A 20,207-nucleotide genomic window follows, 5' to 3' on the forward strand; every position below is an offset into this window, starting at 1 on the left:
CAGGTTGTTTACTATTTTGTGTACAAATATCATCGTGTTCAAGGTCAACATCTGTTTCACCGTTAGCCAATTTAGTTCGTTTAACATTTTATTTACTTTTGAATATCTATTTCGTCTGAGTATTATTCTCATTGCTCTATTTTGGAGAATTTGAAATTTACTTTGTTCTCGGTCGTTACACAGAAAAAGGATAGTTGAGCAGTAATTAAAATGTGGAGCAATAATGGAGTTATAAATGGTGATTGCAGTTTTTTCGGACAGTTTTTGGCGAATTCTTCCCAAAAAAGATATCTTTTTTTCCAATTTTCTTTTAGGTATATTCAGCATGTTTGTTAAAGTTGAGTTTGGAATCTATTACAACTCCTAAGTATTTTATATTGGTAACATTTTCAATAATTTCACCATCAATTTTGATTTTGCTTTCACTGGATGTCTTCTTATAACCAATTATCATACATTTTGTTTTTTTTGTATTTAATTTAAGCTTATTTATTTTTAGCCATCTTGATACATTATCTAGTTCATTATTTAAAATATTGATTAGTTCTTCATAGTTTTCTCCGATTATATATATTAGTGTATCATCGGCAAATAGTCGTACTTTGCATTTAGAAAATATTTTCACCATGTCATTAATATAGAGTATGAATAGTAGAGGTCCAAGGACTGATCCCTGTGGTACTCCTAATTTATTTTCCATTGATTTTGAAAATTGATTATTAATTTTTGTACAGTCTACACATTTGGGTCAGGTATTCGTATATATATTCCCTTAAAAGTCAGTGATTCCTTTTGGAGAGCGGAAACTAATATAGCTTGTTACGAATGGCCATTTTCAAACACATTGTGCCCAGAGGAGTGACAACGGAGGGTTAATATTATCTTCAATAATTGAGTATTTATGATAATAATAATACAAATAAAAGAAAAAAGGGATATAAAAGAAAATAGAAAAGAATAAAAAAAAATAAAAAAAACTATATCTTTCTTCAAAATTATTTTTTGTCAATGTTCTATGTTTGCTTTGTACCGCTACCCAAGGCTCTGTTACAAGCGTTGCAGTTCAACAGGATAGTACTTACGCAGAACAACACAGAAATAAAAAAGGAACATACTTACTTTTTAATGTTACTAATTTGACAAATTTTCCACAGAAATTTCACTGTAGAGTTGGATATCTTTATAAATCAATGTATTAATTTCAGGCATTTTTTCCTTGGCAGCAATTTAATTGTTTAAATTTCTTTTTCGTGTCCTCCTACGTTTTTATTGATTTTCCTATTAAATTAATTTGACAATTAAAATACAAATAACTACAAAAAGAAACACTGTGAAATTTTTCAAACTTATGGGATGTTAAATAAAAGAACCTGACAATGTTTTGCATAATTTTCAAAGCATACATAGCGTTTTATTTCAACATAATTACGTTTTCCAATTTGGCATCTGAAGTACATTTTTATCTCGCCTTCAAAAATAACAAACATTTTTTTTTACTTTAAAAACTGGGTGTTCAAAGTGTTCAAGGGAAGTATTTTATATTATAGCGGTAAAAAATCGGAATTCGAGGTCGGAGGACCAATAGTTTTAGTGAACTCATCGTTTTATTTTGTTGGCCCCTAAGCCGGCCAAGAGGAGCCCGACGGAGCCCTGCGCGAGGAGCGGCGCGCCCTGTGGCGGGCACCGGAACTGCTACGCTGCCCGGCGACCCCTGCCCGGGGCACTCAGAAGGGGGACGTTTACTCCTTCGCAATTGTGTTGTACGAGATCATAGGCAGGGCAGGCCCCTGGGGGCACACCACGCTATCCAACGCTGGTAAGTCTATTATTTACGTTATATACCTACATATTATTATGTCAAGACAAGGACTCTTCACACCGCATTCATTCATGTATTAACAGCAGTGGCGGTTTCCTCTAAAGTGCGTTTATAAAGTGAAGGTAAGAAAATGAGACAAACTTGAATTATAATTTTACCACACTTTAAAACAACGCTATTTTCAAATTCTGTGTCCAAAAATCCACCTTCCGTATTAATACTATCCCATACGTGCGTTATGAATTAAGCGAATAGGGACTTTCTGTTCTAAGAAATAGTTCATAGAATACATACTAGCGCGCTTCACCGGTTAAACGGGCGAACCTGCAAACCTTAGGAATATGTTAGCTGCGTGGGTGAGCAGCGATTACAATTTTTTTTTGGAATAATAGAATTTTTCTCTGATTATCGTATTTTAGGTTGTTATTAAAATAAATTTAATACTGAAGATGTTACTGATTTATATTTATTTTATACAGTTTCTGAAATAGTTCAGAAGTTTTTTATCTAAAAATAAATCTGACATTTTTAACAGCCCCGATGTTTGTAAATAATATGAATACCATTTCAGCCAATCAAATTTTATCTCCATTTCGCTGTCATACTCCTCGAATTTACGCGACTAGGACCAATTCTGAACCCGCGAACCCTGGTTCCACCGCCAAGTAGCTTTCCAAACTGCCATTTAGGTCATCATCTCTCCCTAAAGCGAAATTTCCATTTAACACCATTATAATATAACATATTTGTGAAATCCTTCCTGACAGAGATACTGGGCCGAGTCCGACATCCCATCGACAAGGTGTACATTCGGCCGCCGCTGAGCCCCCTGACGGCCCTGGGGACTGCGCCCTACGTGCTCCGCTGCATGGAGGCATGCTGGCACGAGGAGCCTGAACAGAGGCCTGACATCCGCTTCGTTAGGGTCCGCTTGAAAGAGATGCAACAGGGACTGTGAGTTAGCCCTCCTTTATTTTTTACCGACAAAGGGGATTGGCCATATTGGCATTGAATGGCTAAGACCGCGACGAAGAATTTTGTTGCCGTGATTTAAAATTTATTTTATTCTACAGTACTCTAAAATAAAATCAGAATCTTAATGATGTAAGTAAGTGCATAAACATATATGCAACGCCCGGCTGCTGGACGGCTATTGGACGAAACCAGGTCTAGAAAAAGGATCTTTCCGCAGGGTATATTTTAAGTAATTCTGATTAACTGTAACTAATAAGTAAAAATTTCAAATGTTTCTGACTGAGTCTCTCTGGAATTTACTAATTCAAAGTCTAGAAAATAAAATCTGGTGCCTACCACTAATTTGATTAGTTAATATACTAATTTACCAAGTTTATTTTCAAACCGTTTTACGCAAAAAAAAAAGTTAAATGTACTATTTTTATTAATCTAAATACATAAATCGCATCCCGCTGGCAACTATTTGAAAAATAAATTATTACTAATTTATTGGTATTGATTAAAATGTAAGCATCGAGAAAACCCCCGTTATCAGAGTATTGTGTAATCTTGAATCAGGTTATTTTAGTTATTCGCAGTTTCAAATAATCTATTTAATTTTGCTTTTTTTAAAGATAATTAATTCATCTCCTTGTTCACAGAAAACCAAACATCTTCGACAACATGCTGGCCATGATGGAAAAATACGCCTACAACTTGGAGGGTCTAGTGGCCGAAAGAACTGAGCAACTGACGCAGGAGAAGAAGAGGACTGATCAGCTCTTGCACAGAATGCTTCCTAAGTCAGTACCAACTCACTTTTCATCTTATTTTAAGTGCTTTGCAAGTATTCACGGTCGAAAGCCAATATTGTAGCTTTTTAAACCAAAAACTTAAAAAATTTGCAAACATTGTTTTTTTTTTGTGAACCACCCCACCTCCCATTTTTCCCCCGTCGCGTTGCTCCCCCTGCTTAGCTTTTTATCACTAACCTCAATAGTTTTCAGATACTCTCCATTTAAGCTTAAGTGTGAAACTTTTTTAAGATGTTCCACTGGCGATACGTTGAATAGATTCCACTATTTTAACAAACGGATTACAATCTTTAGAGCACGGGCGTCAGGTGGATGTTGTCCTTTTCTACCGGTATTTTTATGGAAGACGCCCCGAGGAACTAGACTACATTTTCACTCTTTCTTGTCCTCAAAAAATTCCTCCACATGGCATCCTCACAGATTTCATAGACCCTAAGGTGTTGAGTTAATGTAAAAATAAATTTTGAAAATACTCTGGAGTTCCTTCATTGCTCGGGGATCGCGGGCGTACTTTTTCTTTGAGATAAGCTCAAAGCAAATAATCAGACGCTTACAAATCTGTTTATTTCTGTTCTACTAGAAGCCAATCTACTGATAAATTCACTGCCAATGAATGCCTCTATGCATTTATTTATTTAATGTTTAAAGTAATATTTATTTTATTGTAACTTCTTGCTCACTGGAGTTTTGGATGAGGCTGAGGAATAAATTTCTCATTGATCAAGATTTATAACTCAAGGTTAAAATATGGTTGTGTTTTTTTATGTAAGATATTGCGCAGCACCTCTTATGGTAATTTAATGCAATAAAACCTTTCATTGGTAACATTTCGATTCACACAGAAATCTCATAATAATAAATGTAATATTTAATATTACAATATTAACGACTCTCAAGCGAAAACTTTGAAACAGAAAAGACAGTAAAAGATTCAGTTACATCAACTGTCTTCAATGATTAAATAATATTAAAATTTCATGTTTTACCCGTCGAGTTATTCCTCCTTAAAAATATTCATTATTCACTTGTAAAAAAATCAATAGATGTCGCACATTTAAATAAAGATGGATATATTTTTCTAAGACACTAAATAGATTGCTAAATTGATTTTAGTTGGGGTAGAAACTTTATTTCCTACATAAAGATAGCAGCCAAAAAATATGCGTTAATAAAATGAAGATAATGTTGGTAGCTCTCAGTAGAAGTGTGATACAATCAAAAATGACGTAAGTTGATATGGTCGAAATAACTTAGTGGTAACAGCACTTTCTCAGCAAGGTCCCTGAAGAGGAAGAGGTCCCTGATTCAATTCCTAGATGAGACTTGAGATTTTACTCATTAGTTAAATAAAAAATTAACTTATTCCACAATAAAAATTATATATGTATCTACTTGTTTACTTTCAAATCCAACTGTATTTCAATATAAAAGTTCTTCGATTACTTTTAGAGGTGATGCGTAAACATTATCTTTTCACCTTTTTTATTTTGGGTTACTATACCGTGTTGTGCTTTAGCCAACATTTCGAACACTGTAACACTGTTCAAGACGTTGAAAGGAGGAAGCACAACACTACATTATAACCCAAAAATAAATTGTGATAATACCTTTGGCTGCTAAAATCTCAAATATTATCCTTTCAAAGCAAATTTATTGATTTACTAACTAATTATTACTGCTCTTTTCAGGAGCTTTTAGGTATTCATAGTAAAAATAAATTAAACAACAAGTGACCGAGGGGAATAGGGTCCCATTAGCTCAGTTGGTAGAGCACTGTCCCGGAAAGACAAGGGTCCTGGGTTCAATAAGAATAAAAATAAATAGTTATTAGGATTTATGAACTTATACATTCAAAAGGTTTTTTTTTTCAAAATCAGTGAAAACTTTAGTATCCTGTATTTATTCAATTTAGGAGGCGGGTATGGGTACTGCCGCCCCGGGAATTATTTATTGGATAAACAACACCTCTGCCATAGGTCACCCCAAGTGGTTTTCTACGTTTGGTGATTTAACAGTGGTTACCTGAGTCATCGCGTGAGATGTGTTCAGATCTTGGTGGCGGATGCACCCTCCTACCAGCTGCGTGGCGGGCCGGACCGGGAGAGGTCAGTTTTGGGAGACCTTTCGACCACTCCATCCATTATCTTGCACCGCAGCTGGAGGGATGGATTCATACGTACATCACTCCTAGACACACTGACCCTTAGATTCTTATCCACCCTTCATACCTTTTTCTTTCCCAACACTTTCCTTCATTCCCTTAAAAGGCCCCCTGGTACAGAATCCCAAAATATTAAATAGGCCTTAAAGGAAATTTCAGTTCAGATTTATGATTCTAAAAATGTGATTCTTTTCACACTAAGCAATGGTGAATTGTTATATTTTCATCACGTACATAAGAAAAGAAGGCAATTTAAATTCACGTCCGACATTATACTTCGTAAGCTGTAACTACCCCTTCCGGTGCAGCTTGTTATATATTTATTTGTTCCTACAAAAGCATAAACCAAATCGCCATATATATTTATATTTCTTTGGCAACATTTAATAATGTTTGTTGGTGGCTTGCAAAATAAATCTTGATTCAATAATATCTTCAATAATTTAAATATCTTTGTACATCTTATATATATTTTATGCATTGGCAATTCAATTCTATCTTCTATAATTTAACTATCTATGTAAATTTTCTATATTTTATATGTATTGGCAATCGTAAAGAAAACAAAAACGTAGGTATTTTTTAGTGTTTTGGTTGTTACTTGTAAAATAATTCCCGCCCTTATTAAAACAATTCATACCTTTGAATTTTCATAAAAAAAACATATAAAATAATTATGGCGCGATAGCCAGTAAATTCACGTATATTTTGATTTCTATTCCGTATTTTTTAAATTTATAAAAAAAATATCAAAAAATCATAAACTTATATGATTTAAGATTTTCACGGCCAAAAGTATTTTTGTTATTTGTTTTTGGGGTGTTATGCCGTGTTGCGCTAACTCCTTCTTTAGTCAACTTTTCGGGCAACGTTACAGTATCCATCATCAAGGCAGATGTATGACACTGTAAAGTTGTCCGAAACGTTGGCTAAAGAAGGAGTTAGCGCAACACGGCATAACACCAAAAAAACAAATAATAAAAATCATAAACTTTATAAACATGTGAATTATGCGTAGTAGTTATTTTAAAATTGCCGTACTTAACACTTATTTGGGTCAACGTTGAATATTTTCTATTTCGGGATATTATTTATGGCTTACTCGATAAATCAGATATATATATAAATATTACAAAGTTATCTTTAATCGTAAACAGCTATTCTAAAAGTTTTGTACGATTAAATATTTTGTAGAATTTGTGTCAACTTGGGTTAGCGAACTGTCAAAATAGATTTAACCAAATTAGGATGTTAAATAATTTTACCATAAAGAACTGCTTTTGCTGTAGAAAGATAAGTTCACTGTATAATATTATCAATCTATTAAACGTTTTATACAGACAGCCATTTACACAAAATTTGACAAGGTAAAAGACATGTGGCAGAGAATTTACACTTTGATTAGAAAAATACAACAACAACATTTCACATGAGTTAAAAATACGTTTAATAGAAATTACGAATACGCTGGTATGAAAAATATATGATGAACATTGAATAAAACAAAGCATCATTTTTACAGCCAGGCGTCCATAAACAAACTTCGATTCAGAAAGAATTATTTATCTGTGGTTTCTACAGTAGACCATGATTGCTTTTGAAATGAATTCCTACCTTGAAGGAAAAGTAATTATTCTTTCCAAGAATTCTAGACCAGTTCAATGCTCCGTAACTGGTATGCTAGGCGAGCTATGGCGCATTGCTTCGAAGAGATAAAATCTTAATCAACATCTCATTAATACTGTTTTAACATTTTTCATGAATCTCTTTCATCTTTAATCCGTCTATATTCATTTTTAGCGAAACTTCAAAAATCAAAGATTTTTTCCTTAATTTTCTTCTCTTTTTGTAGTTTTTAAGTTTAGTTACTACGAATTTATTCTCCGTTTGATTGAACTTTAAGCCTTGCATAACCCAATTTCTACCGATTTAAAACAAGATTCTCAAAAAATTTTATTTCTGAAGTTAATATCTATACATTTGTTATGCCGAAACGTTAATTATATGAAATTCCCTCGATTGAAAAAAATTACTATGTTAGCCGTGAAAATTATTAAGAACGTGTTTTGTTCTGTTATTTAATATGTTATAGGCATGAAAAAATTCACAGTGTATCTTCAAAAGCAACTAAAGCATTTTGCGAGAGATTTTTGCTCTATTTTAAACGAGTCGTGTTTTATTAAATATTTTCACCCATGTCGCTTAGTTATTGTCGTTATTTAATGTTTTGCGCAATCCCTCTAACATGCGTATTTACATATCTCCCTTTCAAACCATCTTTGAACGTTTACTACGTCTTAAGATGAATTTTTAAAAGTAAATTTGAATATTTAAAATATGGAAATTATAACGAATTTCGGGAGATTAATTTGCAGATTTTTTTTTGTGGCTGCCAAGAACTACGTTATAAGAGTAAAATTTCTATTTTTCTTCTACGTTATCTGCGAAATTTTGCATTATTTTCATGATTTTTTTTTCTAACGCTATGTTTTGCTTGTTTAGGAGTGTGGCAGAGGCGCTAAAACGCGGTGAGCCAGTGCAGGCGGAGAGCTTCAACTGCGTGACCATCTACTTCAGCGACATCGTGGGCTTCACCGAAATGTCCGCCGACAGCACCCCCATGCAGGTTAGAAAGCATTTCAATAATATTATTAGACGTCATCGGATTGTTTAGATCGGTAATGCCGTTTATACAACACATGCATCATTTATACAGTACGCCATACTCGACCTACATAACCTCTGTACTTGGGTGGATGATTGTTTCATTTCTGTAATCCAAAACCTACATAGTTCCCGTATACTTCTCGCCGTCCGCGCACGCCGCAATTCGCTGGCCGCTTTCGCAAAATTCAAATTACCGCTGACCTGCTCTGATCATTTTGATCACGGTACTCAAATCGTAATAAAACGCATAACCATTTTATAACCGCTAATCCGACCCCCAATAAAGCCAGTGAATCATAAGTACCGAGAATATAATCATAATACAAATACGCATGAATCACTTCCCTTTTCCTAGAATGACACATTTCTCCTTGGTACAGGTATTTTGGTAGTACATTAATCTCAACATTAAATGATCTTTCGATCCATAACTTTAAGCAAATATTAGCTATTTTTAACACCCCGCTGGTAGGTCAAATCAAAACATAAGCAGCAGTCATGGGTACAGATAGACCCACCTAAAACGCAAGCTGCGGTTATTGGTTCTTATAGACCTACCTCACAAGAAAAGCAGCAGTGATTGGGACAGATATACCCACCTAAAACACAAGCAGCAATGATGGATACAGATAGATCCTCCTCAAAACGCAAGCAGTGGTGATGGGTTCTGATAGACCCACCTAAAAACAAAATCAGCAGTTATGCGTACAGATAGACCCACCTAAACAATCGAATTTAGGAGTTTTTTATTCAATTTTTATCCATATCTTCAATATTAAAAATTATCTGGTGCAATCCCTCAAATTTACTAAAACATTCAGCTCCACAAACATACATAGGTACTTTATATTCACGTAGAATAATAGAAATTTGAATATTAATAATATTTCTGCCAGTGGACATACACGCCCCCTAACGTGTGTTTTGTCGTTGTCATAAATATACTATCTGCACCGACTTTAATTAATAGTTATTTGTTGTTGTTGAAGTTCTTCTTTCCATAACTTCGTAGATACTATCGCAGACTCACGAACTCACTATCGCAAATCACGGGATATCATACAAAAAAAAAGATTTGTGAAGCTGAAAGTAGTGATAAAAACATATTTGCCTTTCAACTTTCAAAAACAAACATTGTCAATTTTATGATAATTTTTTTACCTTTAGAATAAACACCTACTAAATCCATCCTAACAAAAAATACATATTTCTGAAATGGAATTAATAATGAATTGCTTAAAATAAAATAATTATGGTACCAGCTTTATTGCTTGTCTTGTTCCCGTAATGAGTTCCAATTTTGAAAATGACACTTAAGTTCAAAGCATATCCAAGATCTAGAGTTCAATAATCGCAACCGATTTTTTTTTTTTAACAACGCAGTTTGAAGGCGTTGAATCCCTCTCCTTCACAAAGTTTCTCCTACAACTTCGCTCCCTGTCAATTCGTTTGACTATTCAAACTTTCCAATCCTGTTACATATGTAGATGTAACATCCATCTAGAATAACATAATCTTATGATGGTTTCATATTTGAAAGTCATTTTCGGAAAAAAACCTATTTGGAACAATTTCCAACATCAATTTTTCCTTTTTGACTTCCGTTTGTTACACTTCAAACACTGCCTAACATTAAAGCGACCATTTATTTTAACTCTCGGGATTCTAGTTTGGTGTATATACATATGAAACTCCTTGTAAATCATGTATTTACGGTCTATTTAACATCCATTCTCCGGGAATTATAATGTGTTCACCTATTCTAATATTAACATTGCGCGAGTGAGACATATTTGGGAAACTGCAGGAAAGCCGCACGAATTCACAAAGATTCATCCAATCCACAAAATAATTCCAATTAAATTATTTACATTTACCATTTTCTGACCCGTGCATTCAAATTATTTATTTAATCCTCATCACTTATGCTTGATTTTGTAAATTATAATCTGCTTGTCTTTTATATAACACCAACGCACACCAGTGAAAAATCATGGGATGTTATAATGATTTGTAAACCTGAAAATACTAATATATTTTCCTGAGGATCATTGCCCTTCAAAAACAAACACTTTCATTTTAAAAATGATCAGATAAATACACTTTACAAGTAAACTTGAAGTCACAGATTAGACCTGTTAAATATTTAAATTAAAAAATACACTTTTCAAATTATTAAATGAAAATAACTTTGTTTACATCGCTACTTTTAATAAAAAATATCAATAAGTATCAAATCCATACTTTTTACTACTGTATTGCTTATCTGATTTGATTTATACTCATCAGTTCCAATTTTGATTTTTTTTTTTTTTTATAATTAAAAAAATAATGGCTTTAGGTAAACTATGTGCAATAATTTTCTTTCAGTAGCCTCCCCCTGGAGGCCGGGAGACTAAATAAAATCTGCCTTCTAACTTGGATTAGAACCTTCAAATAATGATTTTTTATTTATTTTTAAAATTAACTAAAACATTTTTAAATGTTTTAAAAAAGAAGAAAAATTGAAAAAAATAAATAAAATGAAACTTTTTGTAAAATGCCATAGAATTTGTAGAACAAGTGACGAGGTTTTGTTAGAATGGGGCACTCTCTCGAGGTGTCCCATAAATATGTATTTTTTCGTTTTCTCGCCTGAAAGAATCCGTGCCTCGGGTAAAGGAGTTGAGTCAATTTTAGAAAACATGAGTTTCATGAATCATTAATAAATTTTTGTGGAGAATCACCTCAAATCGTATTTCAAACTTGGACAAAATAAATCATTACAATGCTTTATTCTATTCACAAACACAACCGTAATAAAATAAGCATTATTAATTTGTAAAGCTGACAAACCTTTGAAGCCTTCCAGTGATAACCTACATTTTCCTAATAACATAGCAAGTAAATTGAAGCACAAGAATTAGGTTTCATTCATTATTACATGAACTAATGTAATTGGAAACATCTCTTGACTGAATTACACCACTTGAATAACTTGAAGTACGCAGTATCTTGAAATGCGACAGGATATTAAAATTTTGTTGGTTGCAGGTGTTGAAAACTGTAAATAGACGTACGTAGCTTTTATTATTATCGGAAGAACTAACTCAGAATAGACGTAAAATATGTTCCGTCCTTGAGTAGATGTATAATATGATGTTTTTTTCGCGTATCACCTAGTTTATTTGACATCAAACATCGCGCGACGTAATATGCGGTAAAAGTTTCTTGCGCAGGTGATGCAATACTTTCAACAATTTATAGTATTCCTAGTATAAACTTATGCAATCGAGAGAAACAACATGGGTGACTGTTTAAAGATGAAACAAGAACTTTTCAAGAAAATTTGTAGATTTTTTCAAACATTTTTTTTTTTAAAGAAAGACAAACATTCGCGGGTTACGAGTAACTTGACAAAATTTGAAAATCTCCTACTACCACCACAGTAAGCTGAAAATGTTGCTTGTGTTGTGATGGATGACTTAGCCAGCCGAGGAATTGAACACACTACGCCTGGGTGGGACCCAAACGCGATGCCAACTCGGCAACCGACCAGTCAATGTTAATCCTAAATCTTTAACATCTTAAACGTATTCCCGAGCGAATATGATTGTTTTTTTACGGCCAAAAGTATTACAGTGATTTATTTTTGTGGTATTCTGCCGTCAATATTCGTATTCTTTGGCCAACATTTCGGACAGCATTACAGTGTCCATCATGCGTAAAGATTTTTTTTTAAATTTTCTAGATTTTTCTCTTCCATGAATGAGTGGTGAATCATTTAAATTTACTGTTATTTATACAAATAGAACGGCGTCATTGCACCTCAGACTTTTTACTTCATGTGGGTGTTTAAAATGTTTCCTGGCCATTATATAGACTTATAGAGGCCTTATATTTTCTGGGTAGGGAAAAATTTGCTACCCAAAAACCCTACTAAAATTGGACTACTATAAGCTGGTAATATATTATAATTTAAGATGGTTTATTGCGTTTAGTTTTTGTGTACCCGTCGATTATCGGATATCAAGAACTAATGAGCCGTATATTAAATTAACCCCGTAGTCTTTGTTGGGATTTTTATAAATTTGAATTGCCTCCCTAATAAGACGTGCTCAATAATTCCCGGTCGCTTTTTCAATGCAGAAAATCACATGATTATTTCAATGTGTTTCATTAGTAGTTTGAGAATATTTATGAAAAATTAATGCCCCAATTAATGCTCGAATTTATGCTCGGCCACGAACACTGTTTGAGATTGAAAATTCTCCTGATTTTCGGATGAATTTCCGATCTACGGGCTTGGATTATCTTTAGCTTGGATATCTGAAATCTTGAACCAGAATTGTGAATACTGTGGATTTCACGATCCAGATCAAACAGAACCATAATAGGACCATTTTTAAAATGACGTGAAATCCTAAATCGTTTTGCATTTAATACAAATATGTTTTAATTTATATGTTAACCTTTTTACGTGAATACCGCACTGATAGATACACACGTAGCATCAAACAAATAACCGACGTACTTAAATACTTAAATTTAAATCAACACTAAAAACATTTCTTATGAATACCTTACATACATTAAATACCTATGTTTTTTATTTTTTATTTACACACATTTTATTATTTTACATGTAATTGTTGAGTTATGTAATATAATGTTTATTTGTTGGGTTAGCTGGAAGAAACAGGATGCAATTTATAAGCTATACCCATTGTAATCTTTTTGAGCAATATATATATTTTTTTTAAATTAAATTTGATACCAAACGTTTGGAGCCAGTGAGACGATGGTATCACCAATCGGAATATTTTGAAAGAAGTTTGGTGGGAAAGGATATGAGGAAGAGGAAACTAGGTAAGTACTTGACTATTCAGGAAGGTCACCAAATACAGCTTAAGTTATTTCAAGCAACGTTGCAATTCAAAATAATGATCTTTCACCGATACTGAGATTATTTTCAACTCTGCCTAGTTCTTCAATTAACCACTCGTAACAATAAATATATTTACCTTTGCTTTCATAACAGTACGCATTACCTACACTATTAAAATGTTTAATTATTCCTTGTAAGAAATGAAACTAAGGAGGGACTTTGCATACTTAACCTAAAATTCAATGTTTAAACTTACCACCTAAGTCCTTTCGGAAACATTTTTAATGTACATATTTTTAAAGTGTATCTAACACTAATAATAGTACCTCACCAATTATGTCCGAAGTCACATTTTTCACACCGTATTTATTACGTGGTGTAACAAAAATACAAAAGGAAAGTATTTTAACAAAACATTGTTGTTTTTCCGCACAGTTTGTGTTCTGAAGGGATATCTTTTATCTCGGATTTAGGCCACTCACGATTTCACGTGTATCCTGTTTATTGTGTAAGCACGTTCGAGCCAAGGCACGAGCTGAGCCACGAATTATGGGGAAGGAATGGACGCCTCGTTCCTTTTCATGATCGGCTAGCGTTTTGGTTCGCACATGTATATGTAGCATAACATTGCTCTTGTGTGTTTTTCTATATAAAATAAGTTAAATTTAACCGTTGATCTGTTTCGGAAAAGATTTTATTTTCTAGGACAAATTTTACAGAATTTAATAATACGAGTTATTAAATTATTATAATTTAATAATAAGAGTATGTCCATGATAAGCTTTTTTATGAGAAATCGCTCAAGAGTCCCGACTGCTCTCATCCGCCTGTAGCCAATGAGACCATGATATCCCCAATTGGGGAATGTTATGAGGTTGAAGGAAGTGGGGAGGGGAAAGAGATGGGAAAGAGAAAAGTGGGGAAGTACGTGGTCAACAAACACGGCCAAAGCCATTTCAAGCAAAGTTTCATTTCTGAATAATGGTCTCACACTAGGGCGATACTGAGTGTATCCTCCACTCTGGAGCGTACCTTAAATATACTATAAATTATTACAAATGCATAAAATACACAAATTAATCAAATAAAATTTACTTGCGCACGCCGGAATTTTTTATTAGTATCTTTCTATTCATATCTTGTCACCAAATACGGCCAAAGCCATTTCAACCAACGCACACTGGGGCAAGTGTGATGAAAAAGCCCTTTATTCACAGGGACGTTTTTAAGAGAAAATTTTAATGTGGAAAGGAAGGTTATAAAAAAACAAAAAATTTAAAAACATAATATATTTAAACTTTATTATGTACATAATATATAACAACAAATAAATAATAAATATAAATAAATAACAACAAAAATAAAACAGTTCTCGCTATCCGACTTGTTTGAGTCAAAATCACTATCATCGTCACCATCATCAACACTACCATTATCACGATCATCATCATAATCGTAATCGTCACTATCATCATCATCATCCTGAGTACTTAATAATTTTCACCTGTCGGCTGTACTGATGGAGCCATTAGCAGTTCTATCGCTTCTTTGGGGAGTGTGGTCAACTTTTTTTTGGCAGCTTCCTTTTGCTCGTTATCAGAGGATCTGATGACAAAAACAACAAATTGAAAACATATTTTCTAATTCCTTAGAATTGAGTGTACGTATTACATCGCCCTGAGCAAAGACCAAACGCTTAATGGTAAGTCTGCAAATCAACATGAACTGAAGTATCACTAACATCGATTTTTGCAGTCAATTTTATTAGACGGGTTTGGTTTTGGAGCGTTTGATCTTATTACATTGTATTGGTGTCGAGATAATCCCGCTTCCACTACGAGTGCTACAGCATCCTCTCCTGACATAGTAACTGTTTCAAGATAATTTCTATAAGCTTTTAAATATTTACTGGGACTTGATGAATCCGATAAAATATCAGTAATTTCTATGGACGCCTCTGTCTGTCCTGTAGCTCTAAGTTCCATTTGTGTCGCATAAACTAATTCAGTTAGAGGAGTAGACTTTCTCAAATCCAGAGTCTTTTGTCGTTTCATTCGTTTTGTACTCTGATCAAAGGTAATTTTCGGGCGACCGGGACCACCGCGTTTTAGTGTAAGATTAGGAAAAGAAATTGATTAATCCAGCCATTTTTTATTTGTCTCCAGAAATCTTACTTCAATCCGGTGCGCTGCTACCCATCGTGAATAGTGTTCCGATTTGAAGCGATTTATCCTTCTCGAAATATGTTTTCTGGGGTCACCTATAAATCCTGTCCTCAATTCCATTTTCTTTTCCAGCAAAATTAACTGATCTTGAATGTGTACGTGTCCAGAGTTCTTCATTATCGTGAATAATTGTCGTCATGTCATGAATAAGGTATCGGAATTCACACCTGTGTGAAGAAAAGAAAATAAATAAATTTCTCTGCTCGGTTCACGTAGTGCTGCATTTTTCACGAAGCATAAAAAACCGCTGAATTGCGTTGTGCTGTATATGTTACCAACTGACACAACTTCATGTCTCTCAGAAAACGCGTTCTATCTTTTTTCCTATTATGACCAGACATGTGGTACAAACAGTTTTGGGAAGGGAGACCATGAAGTTTTATCTTTGAGTTACACTTTACTACCTTATGGCCAAAAATTGGAAATTGAATGGCGGTAACGATTATTTTGAAATAAATCTCTTTTCTGACAGGTTTTGTAACTAACATGATATTAAATTGTCTGATCCCGAGTTATTAAAAAAAACTGTTCATTTTAATTATAGCTACAGACCACATTAAAATAATTCATTACTTCAAAAGGTCTACATATTTGCAAGATTTTAAAAGTTATTCGTAAATCACAATAGTTACTGGTCCTAAAAGTTTTTGAATGAAAGCCCGGGGATGCTCGGAGCTCAACTAATCTCTAAAAGAATTTCAATTTTTTTTAAATCAGATTATATATTTGTATACATTTAATATTCAATTTTATCTATGAAAATAATTAATTATGTTCAAAATATAATGTGAAAAAATAAGATAAATACCTGAACATGATGGTTCCATAATCACTTTTAGGATTCGTAGAAGGTGTCTTCCGAAATAAATACTAGAATATTTAAATATTGAAGACAATATTAGTGATTTCTAAACGAAAATCTGAAACAGAAAAATCAGAAAAGGAAACGGTCACATCTGGGACTCGAACCCAGGACCCTTGTCTTTCCAGGACAGTGCTCTACCGACTGAGCTAATGGGACCCTATTCCCCTCGGTCACTTTTAACTGTATCATACTTCGAATAAGAACCACTAACATTGTCTTCATTTTTTCACCGCACATTTTTATTGGCAACTATCTTTATGTATGATCGCAAGATTCAACCCGAACTAAATGCAATCCAAGGGTCCTGGGTTCGAGTCCCAGATGTGACCGTTTCCTTTTCTGATTTTTCTGTTTCAGATTTTCGTTTAGAAATCACTAATATTGTCTTCAATATTTAAATATTACAATTTGAGGTTTTACTCAATAAAGTTATTCCGAAAAATAAATAAATACTTGAACTTGAGGTTTATGCTGGCACTTGTAAGCGGCGTATTATCTGCACGAGTGTTCGCTCTGTACTGAGCGTTGTCACAGGTAGAAGGGTAGGTTCAAGGGTTTCTACCTGCTATATAATAATGCTACAACTTGTAGTATTTGGCCCCAGTGTGCAACGTTTAAATTCTGAATGGTGGTCTTACACCAGGGCGATACTAAGATTAATAATACAAATCAAATAAAATGTATCTTGCGCACGCCGGGATTTGAAGCCGCGACCTCCAGCTTGGTAGTTGAGAGCCTTACCCCTCGACCACGGAGGCCATCAAACACTAGTGTGAAAAGAACCGTGAAAAATCACGGGATTATGTTCGTAAAACGAGTTCGTTAGTAAATAACGCTTTCAATAACGCATAAAATCAGGCCTTACTTTTCAAGATTAACCCTTACAAATTTAAACAACATTTTAATAATAGAATTAAAAAGATTTTCTATCAAAATATATATTTTATACCGCTTGTCTGAATTTTTAACACATAATACCTAGTATAATACACAATTTTGAAAATGACACTTAAATTCAAAACAAATCTGAACCAGAGTTACAACCACTCAATATAAATTAAAATGATGTTGGAAATAACAATTCACCTCCATCGCTCAGTTTGCGTAGTTTTAAGACCGAGGGTTATAAAGTAAATATTTGTGGGGCACCGAAGGTAATATCTACTCTACTGTTGTTAGAAATAACACCTGCCTGTATTAAGTAAATAGCCTAACCTGTGGTAAAGTAAACTCTCTTTTACAGGTTAATACCTTTGAATTCAGCCATGGACCTCATTATAGAATGGAAAGGAAAACTCCTTACAATAGCTACATAAAATATAATATTTACCAAATTAATTACTCGCCTGAAATATCCATACAAATTGAAAATATCACCCAGGAAAAAAAAATTATAGTAAGCAGTAATTGTCGACAGTAATTTTCAATTTTATTTCTCATTCAAAAATATTTTCCAAGAAGAAAATTTAATGTCCCATACAAACAATTAAACTTTTTTTACCTAAAAACTACCTTAAAACATTGGAATTAAAATTCAAAATTGAAAATTGTACGTTTTCACATTAAAAAATTATAATAAGCTGTTCTCAAAAGCAAACAAATAAGTCAGAAGTTGTAATGTTCTCTGGTTATTTATAAAATTACTGTTAAAATAGTAAGTATGTAGTGCTAACTTACGACACAAGAACCACAAGATGGGAGGTTTAAATCACCCAATCAAAAATGTTACCTTTATTAATTACGGTGAGTATTATTAATTCAATCCTACAGTGGCATAAATCAAGCTTGTTTTAACGCTCCAACATTAATATTAATAACGTTTTATAAAACATTCTTGAATTAATTGAATAGAAAATTCTAATTAGGTTAAGCCTGAATAAATATATCAACACTCAAACTTAATTGCACTCTGCTTTCCTTTGTAATAAAATGTTGAAATGATTTTCAAAAACCCTTTCTAAATAAACGCTCTCAGATCCTTTGGTAAGGGCAATGCCCTGTGTTGTTCACCTACAATAAGTATACTTTTAGGGATTCTTAAACCCCTTTAATGAAATGTTCCCTTAATGGAAAACAAGGGATGATACCTACTTTGATTCCATGAATAAGAGGCTTCGCCAATTTTTTTTTCAATTTTTTTTTTAGTATCAACAATTTTTTTCCGGCTAATGCATTTGGAGATTTTTTTATCTAATGGTTGTTTCTTGAGCACATTATCTTTAACTAATGTCTTTTAATAAATTTATAAATTAACCTATTTTATGGGATATGGTTGTCGTAGGAATCAAGAGAGGAGTTATTAAATTTATGTAATTCGGTTGCTCAGTTTTGTAAGATTTGTTTAAAATTCAATATGGTACATAAATCAACTGAAAAAAAAATATTTAAAAAGGTCGGTACATCGTGTTAAGTTTCTAAAATTATAAAGAATCGTAAGTGCAAAAATTATACAGCTCCATTAACGGTTTGGCTTGAGCTTCTGCAAAATATACCACATTTTAATTAAAATTTTAGAACCACAGAATAAAGAAGAAACTAGAATGACTTACATATTTTTTATTCTATTTTATGATTATTAAAAAATTAAAATTTTGGTGACTTTCTCAACTACCATACTAGGCTCATACCCGTATTGTTATGCCGTACATGATTTATGTAAGAATAAAAATAGTAAAAATAGCGGAAAATGATTTTGCAATGGTAAAAATAAATTTTTAAATGCATATTATTATCGAAACAATATAAGAAATACAAAATAAAGATAAAACTGAATATGTGATGGAGTTAAAACTTTTTTTAAACAGTGTTAGGAACTTAGGATTTTTTGAAGAAGGCTCGTCCCCTTTCAAATAGCCAATGTTGAACACTGAAAGTAAAAAAAGGATATACAATTGATTGACTTTATATCAGTGTTTAAAGCATTGAGTATTTTAGGAGCGATGAACCAGAATTGTCGTTGAACGAATGTGGTTCTAGTTTTAGGGAGCACAGGTTTGATGAAAAGCGGGTGTGTGCTCGATGTTGTGGAGACACCAGCAGGTTATTTTTTCCGTATGTAGCACAAACTTGTCGTAGTAAATAACGGACGAATATCAAAGCCCTAATTTTAGCTAATAGTTTGTTTGTGGGGTGGGTAGATTGGCATTTAAATACAATTCTCGAAATTAGTTTTTGTATTGTAATAATTGGATTGGTGATAGATTCAGCAATACATTTTGAATTGAAACAATTGTGCCACTGACTTAGTACGGCCTCCGTGGTGGGGAAGTAAGGCTCTCGACTATCAATCCGAAGGTCGCGGGTTCAAATTCCGGCGTGGACAAGTTATTTTTATTTGTATTTATTTAAAATAATATAACAATATATTCATTTAAAATAATATATATTATAATTGCGGCACGTTTCCGAGTGGAAGATACTCTCAGTATCGCCATGGTGTAAGACCACCATTCAGAGTTGAAACGTTGCTTGAAATGGCTTTAGCCGTGCTTAGATACCAGATCTGAATAGTTAAAGTCATCACCTACCAGTACCAAACATGGGGTGGCTTAACCCAAAGGCGACCAAGTTATAAGAAAAAATATCATCATTTATGAAATTCTAAAATTTTATATAATTTATTATTATACAATGTGGTAAATATTACGGTTAATTTGTCACTATCTAGCCGTTTATCGACGAGGGTAGACAAAGCTGAAGAAAGTTCTAGCACAAAACTCTATGTTTTATTTACAATCTGATATTGCGATACTTGACATCGCTTGATTACCGTAATGAATATTTTAATTTTGATAGATGAAAGAATGTGTTAGATTTTGGCAGTAAAAAAAGCAA

The 20,207-nt window shown here is 33.2% G+C and overlaps 1 protein-coding gene across 1 annotated transcript in view; it reads left to right on the forward strand.

Annotated features, from left to right (window-relative positions):
- Positions 1-20,207, forward strand: part of Gyc32E (Guanylyl cyclase at 32E) — a 345,132-nt gene that overhangs the window by 310,363 nt on the left and 14,562 nt on the right. The window contains exons 19-22 of the mRNA XM_089637598.1: positions 1,625-1,816; positions 2,587-2,773; positions 3,436-3,576; positions 8,252-8,375. Coding sequence (XP_089493724.1) covers positions 1,625-1,816; positions 2,587-2,773; positions 3,436-3,576; positions 8,252-8,375 — 644 coding nt within the window. The remainder of the gene's footprint in view (positions 1-1,624; positions 1,817-2,586; positions 2,774-3,435; positions 3,577-8,251; positions 8,376-20,207) is intronic.

This window comes from Hesperophylax consimilis, chromosome 12, assembly GCF_061612785.1.
Source record: "Hesperophylax consimilis isolate HC1 chromosome 12, BYU_Hcon_1.0, whole genome shotgun sequence".
In the NCBI taxonomy this organism is placed as follows: Eukaryota; Metazoa; Arthropoda; class Insecta; order Trichoptera; family Limnephilidae; genus Hesperophylax; species Hesperophylax consimilis.